A 23,106-nucleotide genomic window follows, 5' to 3' on the forward strand; every position below is an offset into this window, starting at 1 on the left:
CCATCATATCTGAATATGTAAGGAGCTCTTTTGAGATCATTAAAGAACACTAACTGAAGAATGAAAGCCTATTTCACAGTGAAAAGGTTATAAGGAGAGATAGTCTGACCCATCTGGTCCAAAAAGTTGTTTTCATGACCCAGAGCTCACAAGTTGGAGGACTTTACCACCCCAGGACCCTTTAGCATAGAATACAACTTAACTTGTCTTGGCCAAAGATGAATATTATGATGTCTGGGGTATGTGGCTTCATATCTGATGTACAGTCCAGAACTGAAATCATATCAAGTCATTGGGGTGCCCTCTGATGTCTCTGCCATGATTTCACCCAAACGTTGCAGGCAAGAAGCCCCAAAAGTTGGCTGGTGCAGCCCTAATAACTGAGCAAGATCTGGGTCCCTGCCTTTCAGGTAATGCCAAACTAACCTGTATTTACCAATTATTATTCTTTTTCTTTTCACAGTGAGACATTATTTGGTGAAATGTCCTCAGAACAGGTAGGAATATTTTCTTTGTTATTTCTCTTTGATACTTCTTTCTTTTTATAATACCAAGAAGTTGATTAAATACATATTCTTACTAAAAGATGTTGGTCACAAGAAACAATGTATGTTTTGCATATGTTTGCAAGTTGAATAGTCCACAAGCCAGTCATAATCTCCATAGGGTACAGATGGCGTGCAGCTCCTATGGGTTGAGCCTGTATCTTTGAGGGGCTTGAAAAGTGTCCTGTAGGACCATGTGGGAACTTATGACTGGTCTGAGCCAACTCAGTACCTTCTCACCAGTAACTAATCTTTTCTCCACATGTACTGACTTGGCCTATGTTCTACTTTAGCTGGTGACAGGCCTCATTAGGAATATAGCAGTTTTAAGGTATCTTAAAACTTCAAATTCATAACATTTAAGATTTTCAGACTTCTAACTTTAAAAAAAATATCAATGAGACACAGAGCCTCTTATTAGAATGCTATTAAAATTTCCTAATGACAGTGAAAACACAAAAATCATAACTAAAGTGAAGAGAGATAATTGACCAGATCAGCATGGAGGTTAATCAGGTATTGGAATGACCTGATAAGAATTTTAAACCAGATATCATCAATCTGTTTAATCAACTGAAAAATGAAAACTCTGTTGAAAGCAAATGGTAAATAAAAATGCCACCCAACAGAGAAAAAGTAGAAAGTATAAAACTGAGAAAATATAGTAACAAATGCAATTTTTTAAAATATTTGTTTATTATGTATACAGTGTTCTGCCTGCATTTATGCCTGTAGGCCAGAAGAGGGTGCCAGATCTCATTACAGATGGTTGTGAGCCACCATGTGGTTGCTGGGAATTGAACTCAGGACCTCTGGAAGATCAGCCAGTGCTCTTAACCACTGAGACATCTCTCTAACCCCCATGAGCCATCTCTTCAGCCCCCACAAATGCCAATCTTATTGAATAGACTCAATAATAGGGTGACAATGTCAGTAGGTAATTGGTAAAAAGGAAAGACGGAGCAATTGAATCATACATGTAAACCACAGATACAAACAGACTGAAAAACTGATGAACAGCTAGTTCTCAGGGACCTGGAGCAAGGGTAATTCCTACCATCAGGTTACAGAAGTAGAATGAAATCCAGAGGAGCTGATCATTATTTATTTATTAGAAGGAATAATAGCTGAACACTTCTTAAATTTTTCAGAAGAAAAAAGATTCATAGATTCAAAAATGTTAATTCCAACCATGGTGGGTATACTGAAATCTACATGCAGACACAGCACAATTAAACAGATGAACTTGAATAGAGGTGCACTCTCTGAATCCAAGGACAGAAAGAAATGGTGTTCTTCTTGTAATCTGAAAGAACGGCACCCAGAAATTCTATGTCGAGCAGAACTGTCTTTCAAGAATGAAGGAGTAAGAAAGACATTTTCAAATTTAGGAAAACTTAAATAATTTGTTGATAGATCACTGTAAGTAGGGCTAACAATCACCTACTTGAAAAATCACTTCTAAAAAAAAAATTCTTGAACCCAAAATGAAAGCCACCTTTAGTAATTAAAAAGGAAGGAACAACTTGAAAAATGAGTATATTTTTATTAATTCACTGAGAATTTCGTACATGTCTACAATATATTTTGATCACATTCACCCTCCATTCCTCCCCTAACTCCACCAAGATCCACTCATTTTTAGACAACATCATGTGAATACTCATGAATTTAAAAAATCATGTCTGATGATTGAAACAAAAAAAATTTGATTCTCAATGAAATTTCAAAGTTAGGAAGATGGATAGATCTCATAGGAAAGGGATCGCTACTCCTCATTTGGTGAGGGAATGTCAGCAACAGTAGACAGTGGTTGGTCACACACATATATTGCAATTCCAAAGCAACTACTAAAAGAACTCTATCCCTAACACTTAAAAAAAACTACAGAAAAATCAAGATAATCCTTCTAGTATATTCAAGTCACTTAAAGAAATAGAATAAAGAGAACCCTAGGAAAGGAGGAGAAAATAAATAAAAAATTGCTTCCACACCACCTGTCTCAAACTGGTTTAAATACATCGGTTGAGTCACAGAGCGTGGGGTAGTAAATAACTATGTGTCCCAACTGTAGTCTGTGTACAAGAAACTCACTTCATGCACATGACATAGGCGGAGTGAAAGGAAACGGGTGGAAGAAGAGAGAGCACGCCGTCAACAGTCTGTGTGCATACACTGCACATCTCACAGAGGAAAACACTTAGCAGGGCTTGGATGGGACATTAGAGGGTAAAATGACCAACTCACCTGGAAAACAAAGGTCCTAAATAGTCTATGCATTAAACAACAAAGACACAGAGCCCGAATAGCCAACACTGAAGAGCTGAAGGAAGACTGGAAAATCCATGGTGATTTTTAGCAACCAATAGGCTTGGCTTAGGTCCTCGATCCTAGGTCACTGAAGACATAAATCATGCTGTCAAACAACAGGACTCAGCTGATCCATCTCCAGCAGTCAACTTATGGAAGAGCACTTTTTGTTCATATCCTCATGAAATATTCGCCAAGATATATTCTAGGCTGAGATAAACCTCAACAGCTCAAAAGGACTTGGAATCGTAGAGTGTAATCTTCGACTACGGTGAATCATAGTTGAAGGCAACAGTGAGACAGCAGCAGGAAAATCTCTAAACATGGAACCAGGAAGCACCATGCTTTTGTTTAAAGTCACAAGCTGAGTCTCGGCAGCACAGGGCCAGTGCAAACACAGGTCCAGTCACCAGGGAAGCATGCGCGGTACAGAGATTGGAGCATACATGGGGTCCAGAAGGAATTGTCCTTGTGACACATTGAGCTCCGACGAGTGCAGGACAGTTCTGAATAGAAGGCATGCACTTTTCATCAAGTGGTGTGTACTCCACAGACATCGCAGACAGAAACATGGACTGACACCCCTTTTCTCGCAGCATTGGCAAACACAATTAAAGAGACTTAGTCTGAAGTATAAAAGCTAAAACTATAACATTTCTCAGAGAAAATTCTCGTGTCCTTGGATTGCATAAAGTGACACTGTGCAAGATTCATAAATGAAAGACTGACAAAAATTTAGTTCCAAAACCACAATTACAAAAATGGAAAAACAAGCCATCGAATAGAAAATATCTGCAAATCAGAGGAACCTGTTTCCAGATATAAGGTTCTTCCAACTGGATAATGAGATGACAAATAGCACAATTAAAATAGGCAAGAGTGATTTGAACAGGTATTTCCCTAAAGAAGATATACCCGGGCCTCATAAATACATGGAAAGATGCCCAATATCTTTAGTCATTAATTAGGGAAATGCAAATTAAATAATAATGATTCAAGCACACCCTAACCGTAATTGCCTACAATCCAAGAGACAGATATGCCAAGTATTGGCATGCATATGGAGAAACTGGATCAATGTACACTGCTGAATGGAGCCCCCAACGGGGAATACAGCTCGGTAGTTTCTTAAGGTGTGACTCTTAATATGACCCACAAATTGTACTTGTAGGGATCTACCCAAGTGGAATGAGAGCATATGCCTACTCAAAGACCTGTGTGGAATTGTTCTCAACTGCTCTATTAATAATAACCAGAAACTGGAGACAATCCAAATGTGTTCACCAGCCGGTGAGAGAGGAAACAAAATGCAGCAGATCCATCCAAAAAAGTTCTACTTGGCAATGCAACAGACCATGGAAATAGGCCATTCTCAAAACACCACAAAGTGAAAGAAACCAGGTGCAAAATTTACAGTTTGGTGCTATTTTAATGAAATGTCTAGAAAAGGAAGATTTATGGAGATAGAAAACAGAGCAATGTTTGCTTATAGCTGAGGTTGAGCGTGGGGATTAATTTTGGATGTGATTAATGTGGAATGGTCTAAACGCAGAACTTCCAGCACTATGATTGCAATGTCCTAAAACTGTATTGTACTGATGATCACACAACTTGTAGGTCTATAAAAATCTACTGGATTGTTTATTATGAGCTACAAGTTGTATTTGGAAATCAATTATGCCTCACCAAAGCTGCCTGTTTTTTTCTTAAGACCACACCCACTCACACTAGGACTAGGGTGAATCAGGCATGTCTTTTGGAGAGAGGTTTATAGCTGGGCCATTCATGCTTGTCCAGAGGTTACCCAGCCTACCATTCTCCCTTGATTCCTGGGATACCTGGCTCTGCTTCGTGGGGATCTTGCAGCTCCTCCTGTCTTGGGTCCTCTCTACTCCTCATTACCCTCCCCTACAGCAGTCACATTCTAAATTGAGACTGCTGGGTCGAGGAGGAGAGCAAGGATGTCATCCTAGTTTGGTAGACACTAGAGTTTGGTTTCCTCTAGCCCTGGGATATACAAGTGTATTAGTCATTGTTCCATTGCTGTGACAAAATACTCGAAAAAACCGACTTTAAACGGGGGAAAGGCTCCTTTTTGGTACTGTGGCTTTGGAGTCTGTGGCAAGGCAGCACATTACAGCAGAGACTATGGTAGAGCAAACCATTTCCTCCCATGGTGGCAAGGAAGGAGGGAGAGAGAGAGAGAGAGAGAGAGAGAGAGAGAGAGAGAGAGAGAGAGAGAGAGAGAGAGAAGGGAGGAGTAGGGAAGTCTTGGTTTGTTTTGCTTTGATGAAATACCCCAACCAAAGAAATTTAGAGGAGTGTACTATGGTCTACAGTCTAGAGGGGACACAGTCCTCCTGGGGAAGGCATGGTGGCAGAAGCATGAGGCCAGTCTGTCACACTGGGTCAGCAATTCAAAGGCAGAGAGAGGAGAGAAAGTTGGGCCAGGTTATAAAACCTCAAAGCCTGCCCCCAGTGATGTATACTCTCCTGCAAGGCCCCATCTCCTAAAGGTTCATAACCTTCCTGAACAGCGCCACCATCTGGAGACAACGCGTTCAAACATGTAGGCTGTGAGGGTCATTTCACATTTAAGCCATGACCAAATTCCAATGTCCTCTTCCTGGGTGTGTCCCTAGTGACCTAATTTCTTCCCTGCCTCTCAGTCAGGTGCATCCTGATGGTACCATAGACTGGTGATCAGGACTTAACTCACGGTCTTTAGAGAACATTTAAGATCAAAACTATAACCCAGATACCAGGGTCATAGAGTTCTAGCCAAATGTTTCTGCTTCTATACCAAGCACATTGGGGGCTGACAGTGATGCAGTGGGGTGCCCGGCCCAAAGCTTTCACCATGAAATGCTTCCTGCCAAACCAACTATACGTAAGTCTCTGTAAAATCATTTTCCTCCCTCAACCTGAGACCATGGTGGGGTCAAGTCTGACCACAGGTCTGCCAGGAACACTCATCCTCCTGACCAGAGCCTCATGTGACCTCACGTAGTCCCGACCCCTTCCTGCAGTGTCTGGCTAGAGAACAAGTCAATTCTTTCCTTCACCGTGGCTTTGACCTGCGTGCTGGGCTACAAGCCTGGGAACTTCAGCCCATTCTTTTCATGACAGAGGGCGGGTCTGGTACCCTTTTTGGTTGCTGCTGTGGGAACTGGACCCTGGGGTCTCAAGTTCTATTCATGATCAGTGTCCTTTTTTGTCCTCTGACCACTTCCTTCTAAAGGGAAAAGGGCAGAAATCACAGGATCAGGGCCAGAAGCCAAGAAAGGAAACCCTCAGGCAGGGGAGGACCCTCAGGAAGAGGCCACATACTGGTGTTGAGAACACTGTGGTCACAGAGAAAGGGGCCTTGCCAAGTGACCGGGGCAAGATGGGGACTCTAGGGAGTTCCATGACTTGCTAAGAAAAGTTTAAAGATGAAAAGTAAAGCTTATCACGACTGTGTCCTGTCCTGAGTCAAGAGGCTGCCATGGTCTGGGAGGAGCGGCCCTGGGCTTTAGGTCTAAGGAACCCTCCCTTTCCCCAAGCCAAGTGTCCTTAGGAATCGATGTCCCAGACCACAGCAAGCTTGTCAAGGGTCTGTGGGCTTCAACATGCCTTCCCTTGGAGGCTCAGCAATGAGGGCATTTCAGTTCATATGAAATGGCTCAAAAAAGTCCTGGAAACCCAGCTTTAAAACAAAATGCAGCAATTAGAGCTGTGATGCTTCTTGTGTGCAAGCCAAATTTTAAAAAAGCTGGAGAGAGAGAGAGAGAGAGAGAGAGAGAGAGAGAGAGAGAGAGAGAGAGAGAACAGAAAAGGCGGTTCCCGGCTTGGCCATCTCCTGTTCCCAGACACAGGAAGGCGGCACCATGTTTCCTGGGTCAGCTTTCTTCAAGTGTGTGGCACACCCTATCTCTTGGACAAACTGGGGTTAGGGTACCATCTATGTTTCAGGGTGTATTAGAGACACAATCCAAGGTGACTTCTGAGCTTCTTTTAATGCCTTTTCTGTATTTCTCCGAACCATCAGAGATTTTTTTTAAAGCATTCCCTGACAGTGGAAACAAGGGGTTTACCCAATAAGTGACATGCCAGGAGCTCAGAGAAGGAAGAGACGCAATTCCAGAGACTCTAAAACCTCACAAGTTAGCCTTCAGGAGTTTCAAGGTCCGACAAAATGTTGGCCAGCCAAGGCCTATGCTGCAGCATCCATGAACTGGTGATAGAAGGGCTGACAGAGAGCAAGATGACCTCAGCGGCCAGAGGACCGCTTTGTAGGGCGAGCAGTGAACTGCGGTGATGTAACCCACTTGTCAATGGTCATGAGAAAGCTGTGTGTGGGGGGGGGGATGCTTTGGCGGCCACCTCCTAAAGAGGCAGCTTTTATTCTGCTGCTCAGAATCTGCCCACAAAAAGATCACAGGGAGGGCAGAAGCCACCAAAGCTAGTGACACTGGCTGCCGCTTAGTGCCTACAGAACACAACCCGCCCCCAAGCTCAACTCCAGCATTGAGAACAGATTCCATACTACATGCAGTCAGGACACTGACAATGTAAGATCATCATGGGTGACAATCGTGATTGTCATGTGACAGCCACAGTTCAAGATGCTCTGTGTGTATCACTCACTTAATAATTGTCCTGGTATAGGACCATGGCAGGTGGCACTATTTACCTACCTTAAAAATGAAGTTATACAACCTCTAAGTAGCTCTAAGTACCTGGCATAATACCAATTGACCTTGAGTATTTTAATGGCAGTTGAGGGCTCTGGAACCTAGGGTGAGACATCTGAAATTCACCCCATTTGTATGAGTTTTATCTGTGGTAGCTGACATTGGGGAGGGGAGTGTCTATAGTTACTAATATTTATTATTGCTTTGAAAGTGACAGAGAGTTGCCATTGTAGCTATAGAAACTAGAAATTCCTCAAGATTCTACAAGAAAGATTTCATAGTGCGTAGCACATGTGGTAGCTGTGGGCTGCATGAAACCTTGAGGAGGTGGCCAGAGATCCAGCAGGAAAGGAACAACTAGGACATGCTCATGGTGTAAGTCGGGCGTTTGCCTTGCCGGGACTGAGAAACGGAGGGGGTGGACATTTCTGGCATAGGGCAGATCAGTTAAAGTCAGGCCTTCCACAACACTGTGGAGCAAGAAGCACCGGGGAGGCCGAGAAGGATGCTGGGAGGACCTCGGCAGCAGGGCTGCTTGAGCCCCATTTGCTAAGGGCTCTCTGTGTCCAGATCTTTGGTCTCTGGCTGTCTTATTTCAGACGAAAACAAATCTCTATGGAGCATGTGACTCTACCCAGTGATGAGAAACACCTGTTCATTCAGTGAAGAATAGAAATGACAGACCTCAAGGAGCATGTGCCTCACAATGGTCAGGAGCTGCAAGAAGGTGGCCTTGGACCAAGGGTAACACCAGGCATCGGCAGTGTGGTTCCGTGGATGAAGCTCCTCAGCTCTCACTGCTAGCATGCCTCACAGAGCCTGGTATCAGGATGACCATTTGGTTGCCAGGACACCCTAGAGGGACCCATGCTGTGGATCAAGATTTAGTTACCGGAGATGGCTGTGGTTGGGTGTAGAAGGCTTAGCTGTAATTATGCTCTCTGGTGGAATCAGCTTGGTGTATGGTAGATTTCCCCCCTTCCTCTCTGTTCTCCCAAACGCTCCCAGCTCTGAAGGAGACACGCAGAACATCTGGCCCACCATGTACTCTGTTTGGTAGCTGACATCACTCATTCCAGACAATTTTCAGGAACATGCTGTCCTCCTCTGCCCACTTCTTTGGCCAGAACAACTTTTAGTCTTGGGCACCAGGCACAGTTCGCAGCCTCCGAGACTCCGGCACTTGTGTTGACCCACCCTCTTTCTATGAGGGAAGGAGTTTAAGCAGCTATACTGAATTTAGCACAAACATAAAATGTACTAGGATGTTAATGCCACCTTCTTGTACTATCTCTTTAAGGAGCTGTCTTAAGCCCAGAGCAACTGTTCTAATCTAGCTTGAACGACAATCTTTCTGTCTCTTAATTTTCTAGTTCTTTATTGTTCAGGCTAGTCCCAAGGTCCTTGCTTCAGGGTTAGTGAGTCAGACCAACCTGGACTGAATCTCACATCCCTTCCTTGGGAAGGCCTTGGGCCTTCATAAGGTCTAGTTCTCTTGCCTGAGAAGGCTGGAGATTATGGTAACCTTTGCACAGTGGCTTGCACCGAACAGACAAAAACACAGCAATTACTACTAACTTTTCTTTCTGAAAAGAAAAAAAAAAAGTTTACCAAGCATTTGTTCAAAGCCCTGAAAAATCCAGGTCACATGCTTTGTTGGCATCCTGGGGAGGCCATGCACTCTTCAGTCGGTCTGTCTCTCTCCCCTTATTACCGGCCTGGTCTGCCCTACATTTGCTTGGCCTAATACCACCGCAACTGTGGGAGGGTGTGTGTCAGAGCAGGGTATGGTATACTATGCTGGGCAGAAAAGTTCCTGATCAGTGTTCACGTTGAAACTTACAGTCCTTCCCTCAGGGCTGAAACATGGGCACCATGGTGGGCACCATGGCAGCCCCTAGTGGCAACATGGTATTTCCAATGTGGCGCTATGAAATGTCCATGTTGTTTGCATGCACTGGCTACCTATTTGAGTTCTGTAGCCCTTGAATGCCTGTGGTAGTTTCACGTGTCAACTTGACCAAGTTTAGAATCAGCTGGGAGATTATTGACATCTCTAGCTGTGTCCATGATGGAGCTTCTAGGGAGGGTTATCTGAGGGAGAGAGACTGGCCATGAGTGTGCACAGCACCATCCCGTGGACTGGGCATCTTGACTGAATAAAAGGAAGCCAAGGAGAGCTGAGCACAGCCATTCCCACTCTACTTCCTGTCCCACTTGGCTGTGGACTGTTTTGCTCCTTGAACCAAAACAAATCCTCCCTCTCTCAAATTGTTTCTGTCACAACCAGAAAAGCAGCCGATACAAGGCCGCATCTTGTTTATCCATGCTATTCCATCTGACATCGTAGTGGCCCCATGAGACAGCTAACGAGGGCTGGTCACCCATCTTACAGATTGAGAGGTGGAGGCCCATAGAAAGGATGGCTTATCCAGAATCACCTCTGCAATGTCATCCTCTACCCCATTTCCAACATCTGCTCACTAAATCCAGTTTCTGCTAGTTCTGGAGCAGAGGTTCTGAGTCCTTGTGGAACAGAGACTTCAGGAGGTGGCGCCTCTTACGAGAGACCCAGACCACGTGTTCCGCCTCCTGCCTCATCCATGCTGGAGCCAGAAAAGCAGCCCCATTAACAACACGCTCCCCACAACCAGCACTTCTGTCTGACTGGCTGCCTTCTAATTCAGAGGGAGTTTCCGGGTCTATTTTTCTGTCTTTTTTGGTTTGACTACCACCAACATCACTCTCCTCTGTCAGAGACAAACAGCATCCCTGTTCTGATCCAAGATGTAGCATAACTTTTCTTGTAAGTTAATCATAAGGTGGGTTTTTAGTTGAAAAGTCCTCCGGGACTTGGCTTGATGGGGAAACGGGATTCGGAGGGAAAAGTGTGGACCGCATGTCACCACGATGACTCACTGTATACTTGAAGTCTTGTTGAACTATGAATTAGAACTAAATTTAGTTGGAGGCGGCCTTACTGGTTTAGAGGAAAATGGTGATGACAAGACAGATCTTTTTCAGCTCTCTAAAACCCCTGGGCATAGTGGCATACACTCATAGAAATGACATCCCAGAAACTTCCGCTGTGTATGAAAGAGCTAAAGAATTAAGTCCAAGTAAAAAGGAGAGAAAGTGGAAACATTTAATTCTCTAGTGTATGAGGTGCCCTGGGGATACTGTCCAAATTCAGAGGTACAAAAGAAAGAATATCAAAGGATTTCAGCAGAAAGGGAAGAAAACTGCATTTAATAAAAGTCTAGGATTAAAGGGGTTTCGGAAAAAAATTGTAACCAATGTGTTAGCTTGGCAAAAGAGATCTATGCAAGTCTATGTGAAAAGTCCAAGGCCTTAAGTAAATAACAATAAATGTGAGGAAGCATGGAGATAGACACAGGCCAAGGCCATCCTCTGTGACAATCAAAGAAATGCAACAAAAGAGGGTCACGTGTTTCTTCATGAAGTTAGCTGATAAACTTCGTGCCAAGGACAATGACATGGTGTCGCTCTCCACCGACAGGACAGCCACAAAGTGGTACTAACTTGTTGGCAATTGTTTTGACAACATGGTAATTCCAGTTTTCAGGTTCAAACTTCAAAATGAAAGTTTAGGATTGGGAAGCCATTCTGCAGAAATACATTAGAAAATGAATCAGTTGCTCATTTGCTAGAGAATGGGTTTGTAAACTATAGCTTTTTTTCTCACTAGAATAGTAGGAAAATCTAAAAATCTGAAAAATATAGGTTAGATAAAAAGGAAGTGTTGTATTACAATTTAATGCAATATTTTAAAACATATAAAATACAGTGTTAAATATATTGCTCATATAAAGACCTGATTATAGCAGCTTTATTCCAATTCCTCAGACTGAGGAAAACCATCATTATTGAGGGGAATAGATGAGTAAACTATGCGACAACCAGACAATGGACTATTACTTGGACTGTAAAGAAATGAGCCAGCAAACCAGAAGATATGGAGAAAGAACCCTCCGTGCTGGTTATCAAGTGAGAAGAACTGGTCTGAACAGGCTACATAGTGTGTTTACCACCCTCCAATGTCCTGGACCCAGCAGACCCATGGAGCCAGTCAAAGCAAAGAGCAATGGTTTCTGGAACCTGAAGGGTGTGGAGAGGCAAAGCACAGAGGACTCTTGGGAGTGCGAAGGCCCTCTGTAGAATATTACAATTCTGCACATACGTCACTGTCACTGTATATTCGTGCAAAGTCTTAGAACACAGGAGAGTGAACCCTAATATTACCTGTGGACTGTGGATGCGCCTGATGATTCTGCATAGGCTTTCCAATTGCAGAGTATGGGGTGTTGGGAAAATTTGTCCCTTCTCAATTCCTCTGTAAACCTAAAACTGCTCTAAAAATAGTCATTCTTTTTTTTTAAGAAGGAGAAACAAGTTGTGGAAATATTTACAGAGGTCGAGTTTTGGTCATGACAGGCTTATTTCCTTTCATTTCCATGCCTATAATTACCATTTTAATCCACAAACCTGCCTGATTTTATTTGAAAAGAAAAATAATAAACATGTCAAGAGTTTAAAAGGCTGCGGAACCAAGCTCTCTGTGTTGTCTGTTTAAACAATCCCTCGTTTGCTCTTGGCGGTCAGAGTTTTGTAAACTCCCATTCCTTTAAGCTATTTGTCAATTTACACAGTGGGCCCTGCACTCTCCAGCTATGACCACTTAGCCTGTTCCCAAGGAAAATAAGTCATCCTTGGGGAATCCTGGTAGAAACACATCCTTAGACTTTTCCCACACTTTGTGAGTGAGTCTTGACTTGTTTCTAATATTTAGGACCATCATTACCATAGCCTGTAACTATATATCTACATTACTTGTGTATAATTGTAAATGCAACAATTCTCTGTCCTGTCTCCTCTCTGTGCAGCTCTCCAGCATTCCTAGTCTCAAGACCCTTGACTATTTCTAACATTTCTTTATATGTAGGCAAGCTCACTCCAGCTTGTGTCTTGTTTCCCCTATTTTTATATGAAGCGTGAGGTATTTCACAGTGGATTTCTCCTTAGAAATGTGTCTAACCCTTGGAATTTTTCTCTCAACAACGTATCTTACTTCACTAGAACATAGGTCACTGCTTTCTTCCTGTTTCTAGCCACAGAGGACCAGGATAAGAATAATAACATACTAGTAGGGTGGTAGTGGTGCACGCCTTTAATCCCAGCACTCAGGAGGCAGAGGCAGTTGGATCTCTGTGAGTTCAAGGCCAGCCTGGCTTACAGAGCAAGTTCTAGGACAGCCAGGGTTACACAGAGACCCTGTGTAACCAAACCAAAACAAACAGCCAAAACAAAAACAAACAAACCAAACCCCAACCAAACAGAAAGCATACTTTACTTAACCAGCCATTTGGTGACAGCTGGGCTGTCCTGCTGAAGTTTGCACTGCTGTAATGCTTAAGTGTTATGCACATATCATTTCACATGCACACAGTGACATTCACGCAGGGAATTTTCAGAAGTGAGACTGCCGTGCCGTGTTGGTAGATGTTCCTGAGTTGTTTTCCACCAGGGAAGAGCTGCACTGCATGCTTGTCCAGAGCACTTACTCGAATTTGATTCTTGCCATTCTGGTGTGCAGAGAAAGGAACTCCCCTCTCTTCCTGCCTTTTTAGGATGAGTTTAGAGTGTTTACACATGTGGGACTCTCCTTTTGGACACACATTGCCCCTCTACTGACTCTGCATTGTGATGATTGATCACGGTCTTGTCCACTTTGGAAATTCTTCATGGCCTGGAGAGATAGACTGTCCTGGGAACCATATCTGCTAAGCTGGACCCTGTGCCTAGGAACAAATGATTCCACAGGGAGCTTCCCTGTGGGTTGCTGGAGCCAATAGGAGAGCTTTGAAACAAGACGGATGGCCATTCAGAGAAGCCCTTGGACCTCCACGCGTGTAGGAGGCTGAGATGACTAGCCTTCATTGTCAATTTGAGGAGATTGAGAATCAACAGAGACACACCTCTGACAGGTCTGTGGGGGTCTTTCCAGAGAGACTGAACTGAGGTAGAAAGTTCACCTTAAATGCGGTGGCACCATCCCTTGGGCTAACTAACATCTTGGACTGAATAGAGAATGTAAGCTGAACACCAACAGTACTCATCTCTCTCTGCTCCCTGAATGTGGATGCAATGGGACCAGCTGCTTCACATGGATGCTGCCATGACTTCCCTGCACAGTGGACTGGGGCCTCAAGCTGTGAGCCAAAATAAACTCTTTCTTCCTTTCATGAGCCTCAAGATAAGTGAATAATGTAAGAGCCAAGAAGAGCTTAGGTCACATGTTCACTGCTTATTAACAACTTAGAATGGTCCATTAGTTCTTCCTTAAATAGAAGTCCTGTCATCCCCATCACATTTTTAAATCGTGGATATTACTTAGAAAGAAACGGATACTTGAGTGGCCCCACAGGATCAGCTGACTGGAAACACGACACTTCTCAGAGTAAACTCATTTGCCTGTCCTAAAGATGAAGGTACCATGGAAGCAAGCTCCTTGTACTCATGGAGGACCCTGAAGACACAGCTCCCCTGAGGCTTTTCTCAATAAACTGAGAGGCACTTGGTCTGGGGATTATGGAACCCAAAGACATGGACAAAGAATGTTGGCTCTGGGGAGCTAGCTCAAGAACAGGTACATTTTTGATGACAACGTTAGTAGCCAATCATACAGTCAGTAGCCCAGCTACACTGTGCCCAATTAATGTAGATATAAGCCATCAGTTCATACATCCCTAAATAATGTGAACAAGCTGGTCCTTGGTTCCTCCAGGGAATTTGAACTTTGAGCAACACATCATGAGTCACAAACTAGCTCACCTCATCATCTTTATCTTGGCCAAGGGAGAGTGGCAGACTTGCTGGCATCTCTGGAGACAATGTAAGACACTTGCTGTCTATCTGTGAGGTGGCCCTTCCTTGGACACCTCCATAGGGAGTCTTCAAGAGCTCCTGGGGGCCACTAGTTCCTTTCCCATTCTGGTTTTCAGCAATGAACAGACGTTGGCTTCATCTGGGCCTTTTTCTTCTACAGCTCAGGGGAGACTGTCACCAGCGTGACCAGCTTGGCCCCACTGCAGCCACAGAAGGGCAAGAGGCAGAAGGAGAAGGCAGATGTCCCACCTGCAGTCCCTGCCAAAGGTAAGAATTGGACCTGCAATTTCTTAAGTGAAAGCCGCCATGATTGATGCAGGGGTGGGCCTGGAGTCAGTTGTGGGATTAGGGCAGGGAAATAGATGGATGGGGGACTTGTCATTCAGTGCTACTCTAGTGTAAACATCCCCCTAGATTCTAGGCATAACAAACTGGGATGAAGTAGGGAGCAGGCAGAAAGCATCGAGGTAAGTCAACATGCACAGGAAAGTCCATACTGAAGTTACTGTGGACTTTTAAATGGTGGGGTGAGCAGGGGCTGGCAACATCTTCTTGGTTCTTAAAGAGAAAGAACATCTCTGGCATTTTAAAGAGATATGCAGTACATTTCAGACTTATTCTGCTGACAAAATACACATTCTGTAATTTTATTTGGTGGTTGCTGTTTTTATTTAGAGCAAATTTTTTTTTTTCGGTTTTTCGAGACAGGGTTTCTCTGTGTAGCTTTGCACCTTTCCTGGAACTCACTTGGTAGCCCAGGCTGGCCTCGAACTCACAGAGATCCACCTGGCTCTGCCTCCCGAGTGCTGGGATTAAAGGCGTGCACCACCACCGCCCGGCTATGAAAGGGGTTTCTTAAAGGACAAAAAGGCATGGATCTTACCAGGACCAAGACTGTCTATAGAGAGACCCTATTTAGATTCTTAGAATGGCCTAGCTAGGTGTTCATCCCTCAACAAATTTGAAAGAGATAACTTTAACCCGACAAAATGCATTTTATTCCTTCACTGGGTTCTGCTGGTATCCCACCGAACCCTGTGGAAGAAGCCGGAAGAGGCGTAGCTGAAAGGAAGGAAGGGTTTGAAGCGTGAGACCTTGGGAGGGAAGGAGCAGAGATCACCTCAGCCAGGGCTCGCAGCTTTGTATGGTGTCAGTCCCTGCAGGGTGGGTATCCTGGTTATAAAAGATACAAACTGCGCTTGGGGAACTAAGTCTTGGAACTGGGCTTTCAACTCCAATTTCAAGCCATGCAGTCAAGACTAGTTAGGACAATGGAAGAAGAGCCTCTGGTCACTTTCGTTAACCTTGGACAGTAAGCCCCTCCTTGGTGAACTCACAGGGCTGAGTGAGGGTCAGTCATTGTCCTTGGAGTCAGGGGGAGATCAGAGTCTCCTGGGTAAATTCCTACCTCAGCCTTGACCAAGGACCCCTGGTTGTCTCCCACACCCTTGACTTCCATGCAGGTGACAGAGACCTGTACAGAACTGTTGTGACCTGGCCTAAGGGAGGCTGTGACATGTCTAAAGATGAGGAGATGATTGTTCCCCAGTTAGGGGTGTCTGAGGATAGCGACTCCAGAAGCTTGAGCTCCTCTTGAGGGTAGGAAGGCTCTGCCAGTCTGTACATGGGTGTCTGTGATGACCATGGAAGATGGACACTGAGAGGCCTTGAAGGAATTTCAAGCTAAAACTTGATGTCCTTCCACAGCTCCGATTGTCACCACTTTCCACAAACCAAAGCTGCTGAAACCACAGAGGAAGGTCGCCCTGGTGAGTAGCCTTTCTCTGTTGTTGTGGTCTCTCTCACACAAGAAACAGAGCAAGGGTCAAGCAGTTCCTCTACCAGCTCTGGGTAGGTCAAAAACTCCATTTCCTCTGTTCCCAAAGGCATTCTCTCTCTTCTCACATCAAATCTGGAGTCACTTTTTCTCCACCTTAATTTCGCAGAGTGATCTTCCAAGACAATCCAAATGGAATTCTCTTTCTCTGTAATGGTTGCCTTTCAAACACGTCATATACAGAAGGATATAGAACAGAAAGTGGACCTGCTTGCATCGATTTACCTGATAACTCCCTCTGCAGAGGATGCTAAGGGTCTTTCCAGAAAAAAAAAATATGCTAACTCTTTTTTTATTTTGAAATAACTTTAGAGTTGCAGAAGTCATCTTTGAGGTATCAGAGTTTGTGTATGTCCTTCGCCCACTACGGTTAACATCTGACGTAGCTGGGGTGTGTAGCTCTAAGGTAGGAGTTCTCGACCTGTGTATCACGACCCCTTTGGGGAGGTCAGTTGACGCTTTCGCAGGGGTTGCATATCAGATATCCTGCATATCATATATTTACATTGCAATTCATAACGGTGGCAAAATTACAGTTATGAAGTAGAAACATAGTTTTATGGTTGGGGTCACGGGAGCATGAGAACCTGTATTAAAGGGTCGCAGCATTAGGAAGGTTGAGAACCACTGCTCTAAGGTATTAAACTCAGTATGATGTCCATACAGCACTTCTGCTGGTTGCCCACTTCGGAAACATCCCAGTGCCCCACAGTAGAGGCCTGAAACCATAGATTGCACCAAACCCTACGAATGTGTGCTCCATTTTCTCCACACATACCCCTGATAATGTGTAGTTTCTAAATTAGTCACAGTAGAGTAACAATGGCCAATTCTAACATGGAACAATTACAACATGCTGTAGTAAGAATTATTTAAAATGGTTATTTAAAAACTTATGAATTAACTGATTCTGGAATTTTCCTCGTAAGATTTTCAAATGGAAGTTGACTGCCTGTAACTGAAAGTGATGATGGGGGAGGGCAGCTGTACGTCCTTAAGATGGGATGTCCATTTCAATCCACGGTGAAGCTCATGTCTGCCAGGCTCCTCACTGTTCTTTCCTGTCAGTCCCCTGTGTGTCAGAAGCCAGCCCCAATGTCCAGCTCACACTCAAAGCAGGCAGAAGAAATTAGGCACAGCCCTTCATGGGGGAAGAAGTCAGGGTTTGTGGACCTGTTTCCCACAGTGATTACTAATTATTTCAGCTGTGTCAAGGCTTCTGCTCACTGTGTCCCATGCGTCCTTGCCTTTCCCCTAGGAGTTTGTGTGGTGGCATGCCAATGGCGGTCTTCTATTCCCTCAGCCTGTCATCTCCGTTGCTAAGAGTTCTGTAAGAAAGAGCTGCCCCTTTCCTCACTTCTTATCCACTGATTCCTTTGATATCGGAACATGCACAGCCACTTATGTAGTGTTTTTAGGGTTTGATCATCTGTGGTTTGTTTTGTGGTTGACACTGTTCAGCACTTGTGTTTGTACTATGTGTGTGAATGATAAAGGATTGTCAAAGCGATTCCAATGCCCACGGTGGCAAAGAGCAGTTTACGGGAATTCTCTTTTTGTTCTTTACTGGATAGCCAATGGTATGCATAGAATACATTTGTGCATGTGCTTTCTACATGTCATCATATTTAACTTCACAGTAAGACTTGTCCCTCTCGGCCAGTTTTGTCTGTGAGGACACACAGACACTCCATTTAAAGGCAGTGTTGGGGTCCCACAGTCAGCCAAGAGACAGTCACCAGTATTGAATCAGATAACATTCTTTGGTCTACAGCCTACTGGGCCCTTCTCCTTTATCTGCTAAACATAACACCTGGTGTGCAGTGCATGGCTACAAAATGCTGTCTTAAATGGTTGTTATTTTTGTGACTTATCAGAAGATTGGATTCAACAGCACTTAAAATAATGACCATAATCCTTGTGCAGGTGTTGACTGCTGACCCTTCGGTCTGTGTGTTTGTGTGAACTGACATGCTTCTCTGGATGGAGACTTAGCATAGGAAATTAAAATAAAATTAAGATAAATTAAATTAAAATAAAAATTGCTTAAAAGTTTTTCCAGAAGTATTTCAACTAAAGGTTTCTGTATGTGTTTTTATTTTATTTATTTTATTATTTTATTTTATTTTATGGGTGTTTTGTCCGCATGTCTGTCTGTCCCCCACATGCGTGCAGTGCCTGAGGAGGCCAGAGGGGGAGTCAGATCCCCTGGAACTGGAGTTACAGGTGGTTGGGGGCTGCCTTGTGGGTTCTGGGAATTGTACCCAAGGTCCTCTGGAAGAGCAGCCCCACTCTTAACGGCTGAGCCATCTCTCCAGCCCCAGGGTTTCTTTACCGATGTAAAAATATTATGGAAAAAATTCTATATAAATATGAGAAGACATAAAGTAAACTATGAAATAAAATATTTGTAAATGGTCAGTCTATTAAGCTCTTTTCACAAAAAATAGAACAAGGTAGTTATATAATTTCAAAATAATTGTTTTTGATGAAATCTTTCTTTTCTTTTTAGTTTATGCATTTTGCTTTATGTATATGAGTATTTTGCTTCTCTCTCTCTCTCTTTCTCTCTCTCTCTCTCCCTCTCCCTTCCTCCCTGCCGTGTGTGTGTGTGTGTGTGTGTGTGTGTGTGTGTGTGTGTGTGTGTGCCTAGTGCGTGTGGAGTTCAGAAGAGGGCATCAGAGCCCCTGGAACTGGAGTGGCAGATGATTGTGAGCCGCCATGTGATGCTGGGAACTGAACCTGGGTCCTCTGCAAGGACAACAGGGACTCTTAACCTCTGAGCCTTCTCTCCAGCCTCAATAAGATTTTTTTTTACTAACAATTCTTTAAATGCAAAAATTATTTTTTGATCATTAAGATGTAAAGAATTTTTTAAGTTTTTATACCAAATTCTCATAGAATTAAGTTAATTTTAGTTAATACAAGTTTCCACCAATAACAATTCACAGGTGGAAAAAAAAAAAAAAAGAGCTGACCTCAACCAGACCTCTGTGTGACCAATATTTTAGAGTCAAAATTACCAGGTCTAGTATCTGCAGACTTGGACGAATATTAAGATTTATTGCCCCAGGACGCTAGCATTGACCTCAGTCTCAATTTGGTCGATATGTATTTCTCAGATCAATAAGTCTTGATGGTAGCTGAAACTTGAGTCAATAGCTACCTGTTGACTCACACGGGCCTTAATGGGTAATTTAGATAATAACTTAGAGGTATACACACACACACACACACACACACACACACACACACACACACACACACACACACTGTAAAAGGGTGCATCTTGGCTGGGTCCTAGGCTACAGTACCCCACAGTCCTTCTTTCTAGAAACTCACCTACACTCTCCTTTGAGAAGAAGGCCTAAGAGCCTCCACTCACTTATTGATCACCTACTGTATACCAGCTTCTCTTCTAGGTGTTTCATGATTCCTGTCACTTGTCTCCCCTACAGTGTACACCAGGTGACATGTATTAATCTTGGGGTTCGCAACACTCAAGTGATTAAGAGGTTACATTATTTTTTAGTGCTTCTAAGACAACATGACCATTTACAAGAAATGTGTGTTTTAACAGTGATGAATGGAAAGTTTTTGTTGCAAATGACAGCCTCATGTCAAGAAACAAGAAAGAAAGCCAGGGAGAGGCATTTTGAAATCAAGGTATCACGACTGCACTCTCCACCCCTTATTTAAACAATACCAAATGTAGCAATCTGTTTCCAAATTCTGCTAGCTAGGAGTGAGGAGCTGGGAGCCCCCTCACACTGGTTCTTCCTGGCTGTCTGATGATGCAGTCTGTCCGGTAAGTCTGTCTGTTTGCAATGAGTCTTTATCCTAAGATCAGCAGTCCTTCCTCTTCTGGACACACCCAGGGGAGTAGAAGTGTGGCCTGGAGAGGGAATGCAGAGGCAGAGCACTAACCCAGCAGGCCTAGGATCCTGAGGATCCTGAGGATCCTGAGTCTCACTACCACCAGGACAGATTCAAAACAAGCAAACAAACAAAAACCTGGGGCCCTCAGAACACTCTGGAAACAGTGGCACCTGTTTGTTGGTTTTTATAAACTGGATCACAGATTCCAAAACTCACTGAAACTTCTGGGGACCCCTGATGTCCTCACCCTAGTCCAGCACTCCCATGGCATTGCCTTAGGAGCCTGTGGAACTAATTCCCACACTTCCTTTTTTCGGGAGAATCGGAGAGCTCCCAAAATGCATTTTTTTTTTTTTTTTTTGCATTAGGCCAGTTTATTGATTTAGAGGCTGAGTAGGGGAAGAAAATTCAGTGTCTGGTGTGGAAACAAACCCGAGTTTAAAGGGGAAAAAGCGACAGTGCGAGGACTTTGGTAGCACCCCAAATTAATGAGGAACAAAATGAGAATCATCCTTAGCGTTAAGCGGGTTTGATGTCCACTGTGGCCCAGTCAGCATCCCGCCCTCCTCTACAGTACGGCCACGAGGCCTTCCTCTCTGTAATTAAGCCCCTTGTGCCAGGGTTGCTGAGGGGTCAGGCCACTCCTGTTGTCCAAAAAGAAAATGAGTTCGTGTGAGCAAGAGGCTGAAGACAGAAAAATCAGGAACTCCGTGGGCTTAATTACCACGAGTTTCCCGGCGGGACTCGTGGAGCCTGTCTTATTCCCTCTGATCCATCCACTGCATTGCTGTCCGGGGGCTTTCCTAAAACCGCTCCAACCCTGTCATTTCCCTGACTAGAATATTCCAATGGCTCCCCTTTGCCTCTGGCATAAAACACGGCTTCCTGTGAGTGGGAGGGTGGGGCCCATCATCGTCTGTCACCGCTTCCTAGGTCCTGTCCCACGCCCCCACCCCCGGGAACGTGAGACCCCATGTAGTAGATTCCCCCCCCCCTCCGCTGCCCTCTGCCTGCCCCCAGAGAGTTACAACGTGATCCCCACAAGGCTTGCCCTTGAGGCCTCCTGCTCCCAGCTCCCACTCCTCCACAAATCTGGGTCCACCCACGACTTTAATTGGGGCCCTTGTTGGATATATTTGACTGGCTTGCGACATTTCACACTATGCCCTTTGGGTCCCTCGTCCATGTTGTAACCTATGTGAGAATTTCCTTTCTTCCTAAGACAGAATTGCATGCCATTGCATGGATGTATCGGGTAATATTTTGTGTGCCCATCCTGCCATCAGTGCCCAGAGTTGACACCCCTTTCCAACTCTTGTGAATACTACAAATACGGGCATAAACGCTCTTATTTAGCTCTCCCCTCTTAATTCTATGAAGTATGAATACAGAAGTCAGTTTACCAATTTGTATGATAAATCTTTGCGGGGGAGGACCCATCCCATTTTTGTGCCAAATGAGCTGCACCATTTTACACGTGCACTAATAATACACAGACTTGGATTTCTCCACGTCCCTGTCTTTTCTTCCCTTCCTTCCTCCTCTTTTTTCTCCCCCTCCCTTTTCCTCTTCAATCCTCCTTCTTTCCCTTTCCTCCAGTTTTTCTCTCTTCAGCTCCCTCTTCTCCCTTTTTGATAGAGGCGTCCTAATGTGAACGAAATAGTATTCCACTGTGGTTTTAAATTGTGTCTCCTTGATGATAAGTGATGTTGAATATCTTTTCATGGTCTTATTGGCTACTTTTGTCTTCTCTGAAGAAATGAGACTAAAGTTCTTTGTTCATTTTTAAATTGAACTAGGGGTGTGTGTATGCTCATGTACACTGGGAGGTTCTCTATGTATTCTGAGCACTAAATACTTAATATCTAACTAATGTGGCAGTAGTTTAACCCTTTCCAAACTCCCTCCTCTCATGGTAACCCAAAGATCAGAATGCTCAGTGGTCAGAATAGCCTTTTATTCCATCAGAGTCAGAAAGACCCTGTCCCAGGAGTCTCCCTCTCTGTGCCTGGTTGAAAAGCATGGGCTGATGAGCAGGGTCAGCCCCTGGCTGTTCTCTGTTTACCCAGCCCCTTCCTCCAGCTGTTTTCACCACCCAGAACATATTGCCAAGGCCAAAAAGGATGTTTCCTCTGCTCGGTAGTAGAAAAGGGCTCTGAGGCCCATTAGGCACCAGTGATAGAATTCTGAGAGGATTTTAATAATATTCCAGATCCCAACAAAATTATTTCCAGAGGACATGCTTTTCAGGTTTCTTGAAGGATGTTTATAATAAGCCAGAGAATTTCTCTTGTTGTCGTTAATGTGCTAGAACTGGTTTCAGCTAAATTTTACATGAAAAGGATATATTAACCTGCATAAAATATGTTCATAATCTCAATTTAAAATTAAAAAGAAGGAAAAAACCCACAACCACATGTACAATATATTGCCCCAAGTAAAAGCCTTGGGAAAAAAACAAAAACTTTGCTTGTACCATGCTAGTACCATTTTTACAGAGATAAAATTCTATGCCCCCCTTGGCGCACATGCTCAGCCCATTATTGTCACGGGGAGTTATGTATGTTGACTGGAGGGAGAATCCAAGCTGAAGCTTTGAAGGGATGAGAGCGGGGAACACAGAAGTCATTTGGTTTCATGGGCCTCTCCTCCAGAGAGAGCAGGCACTGGGGCTTCCAGGAACCGGAAGTGATCAAGAGCAAGTGGGAACGAGAGCATCCTGTGCTTAGGGAGTCTGTTCGCCGGGACATGGGGCTGTCATCTCCAGGCAGGCCGCATAGTTTGTGCAAGAGTGTTGAGTCACATGGCAGAACCCACACACACCTGCCAAGTCAGGTGCCTTTCTGCTGTTTGAGAAGCCCGTAACTGTAGGTTGAGGTGCTGATGATTTGTGGGGTGTGTGTGTGTGTGTGTGTGTGTGTGTGTGTGTGTGTGTGTGTGTGTGTGTGTGTAG

At 44.2% G+C, this 23,106-nt stretch overlaps 1 protein-coding gene across 2 annotated transcripts in view; it reads left to right on the plus strand.

Annotated features, from left to right (window-relative positions):
* Positions 1-23,106, plus strand: part of Vstm4 (V-set and transmembrane domain containing 4) — an 82,432-nt gene that overhangs the window by 42,577 nt on the left and 16,749 nt on the right. For both annotated transcript variants that reach the window (XM_006976718.4, XM_076544366.1), the window contains exons 5-7: positions 464-497; positions 14,598-14,704; positions 16,145-16,206. In XM_006976718.4, the coding sequence (XP_006976780.1) occupies positions 464-497; positions 14,598-14,704; positions 16,145-16,206 (203 nt within the window). The remainder of the gene's footprint in view (positions 1-463; positions 498-14,597; positions 14,705-16,144; positions 16,207-23,106) is intronic.

The sequence above is a fragment of the Peromyscus maniculatus genome, chromosome 9 (genome assembly GCF_049852395.1).
Source record: "Peromyscus maniculatus bairdii isolate BWxNUB_F1_BW_parent chromosome 9, HU_Pman_BW_mat_3.1, whole genome shotgun sequence".
In the NCBI taxonomy this organism is placed as follows: Eukaryota; Metazoa; Chordata; class Mammalia; order Rodentia; family Cricetidae; genus Peromyscus; species Peromyscus maniculatus.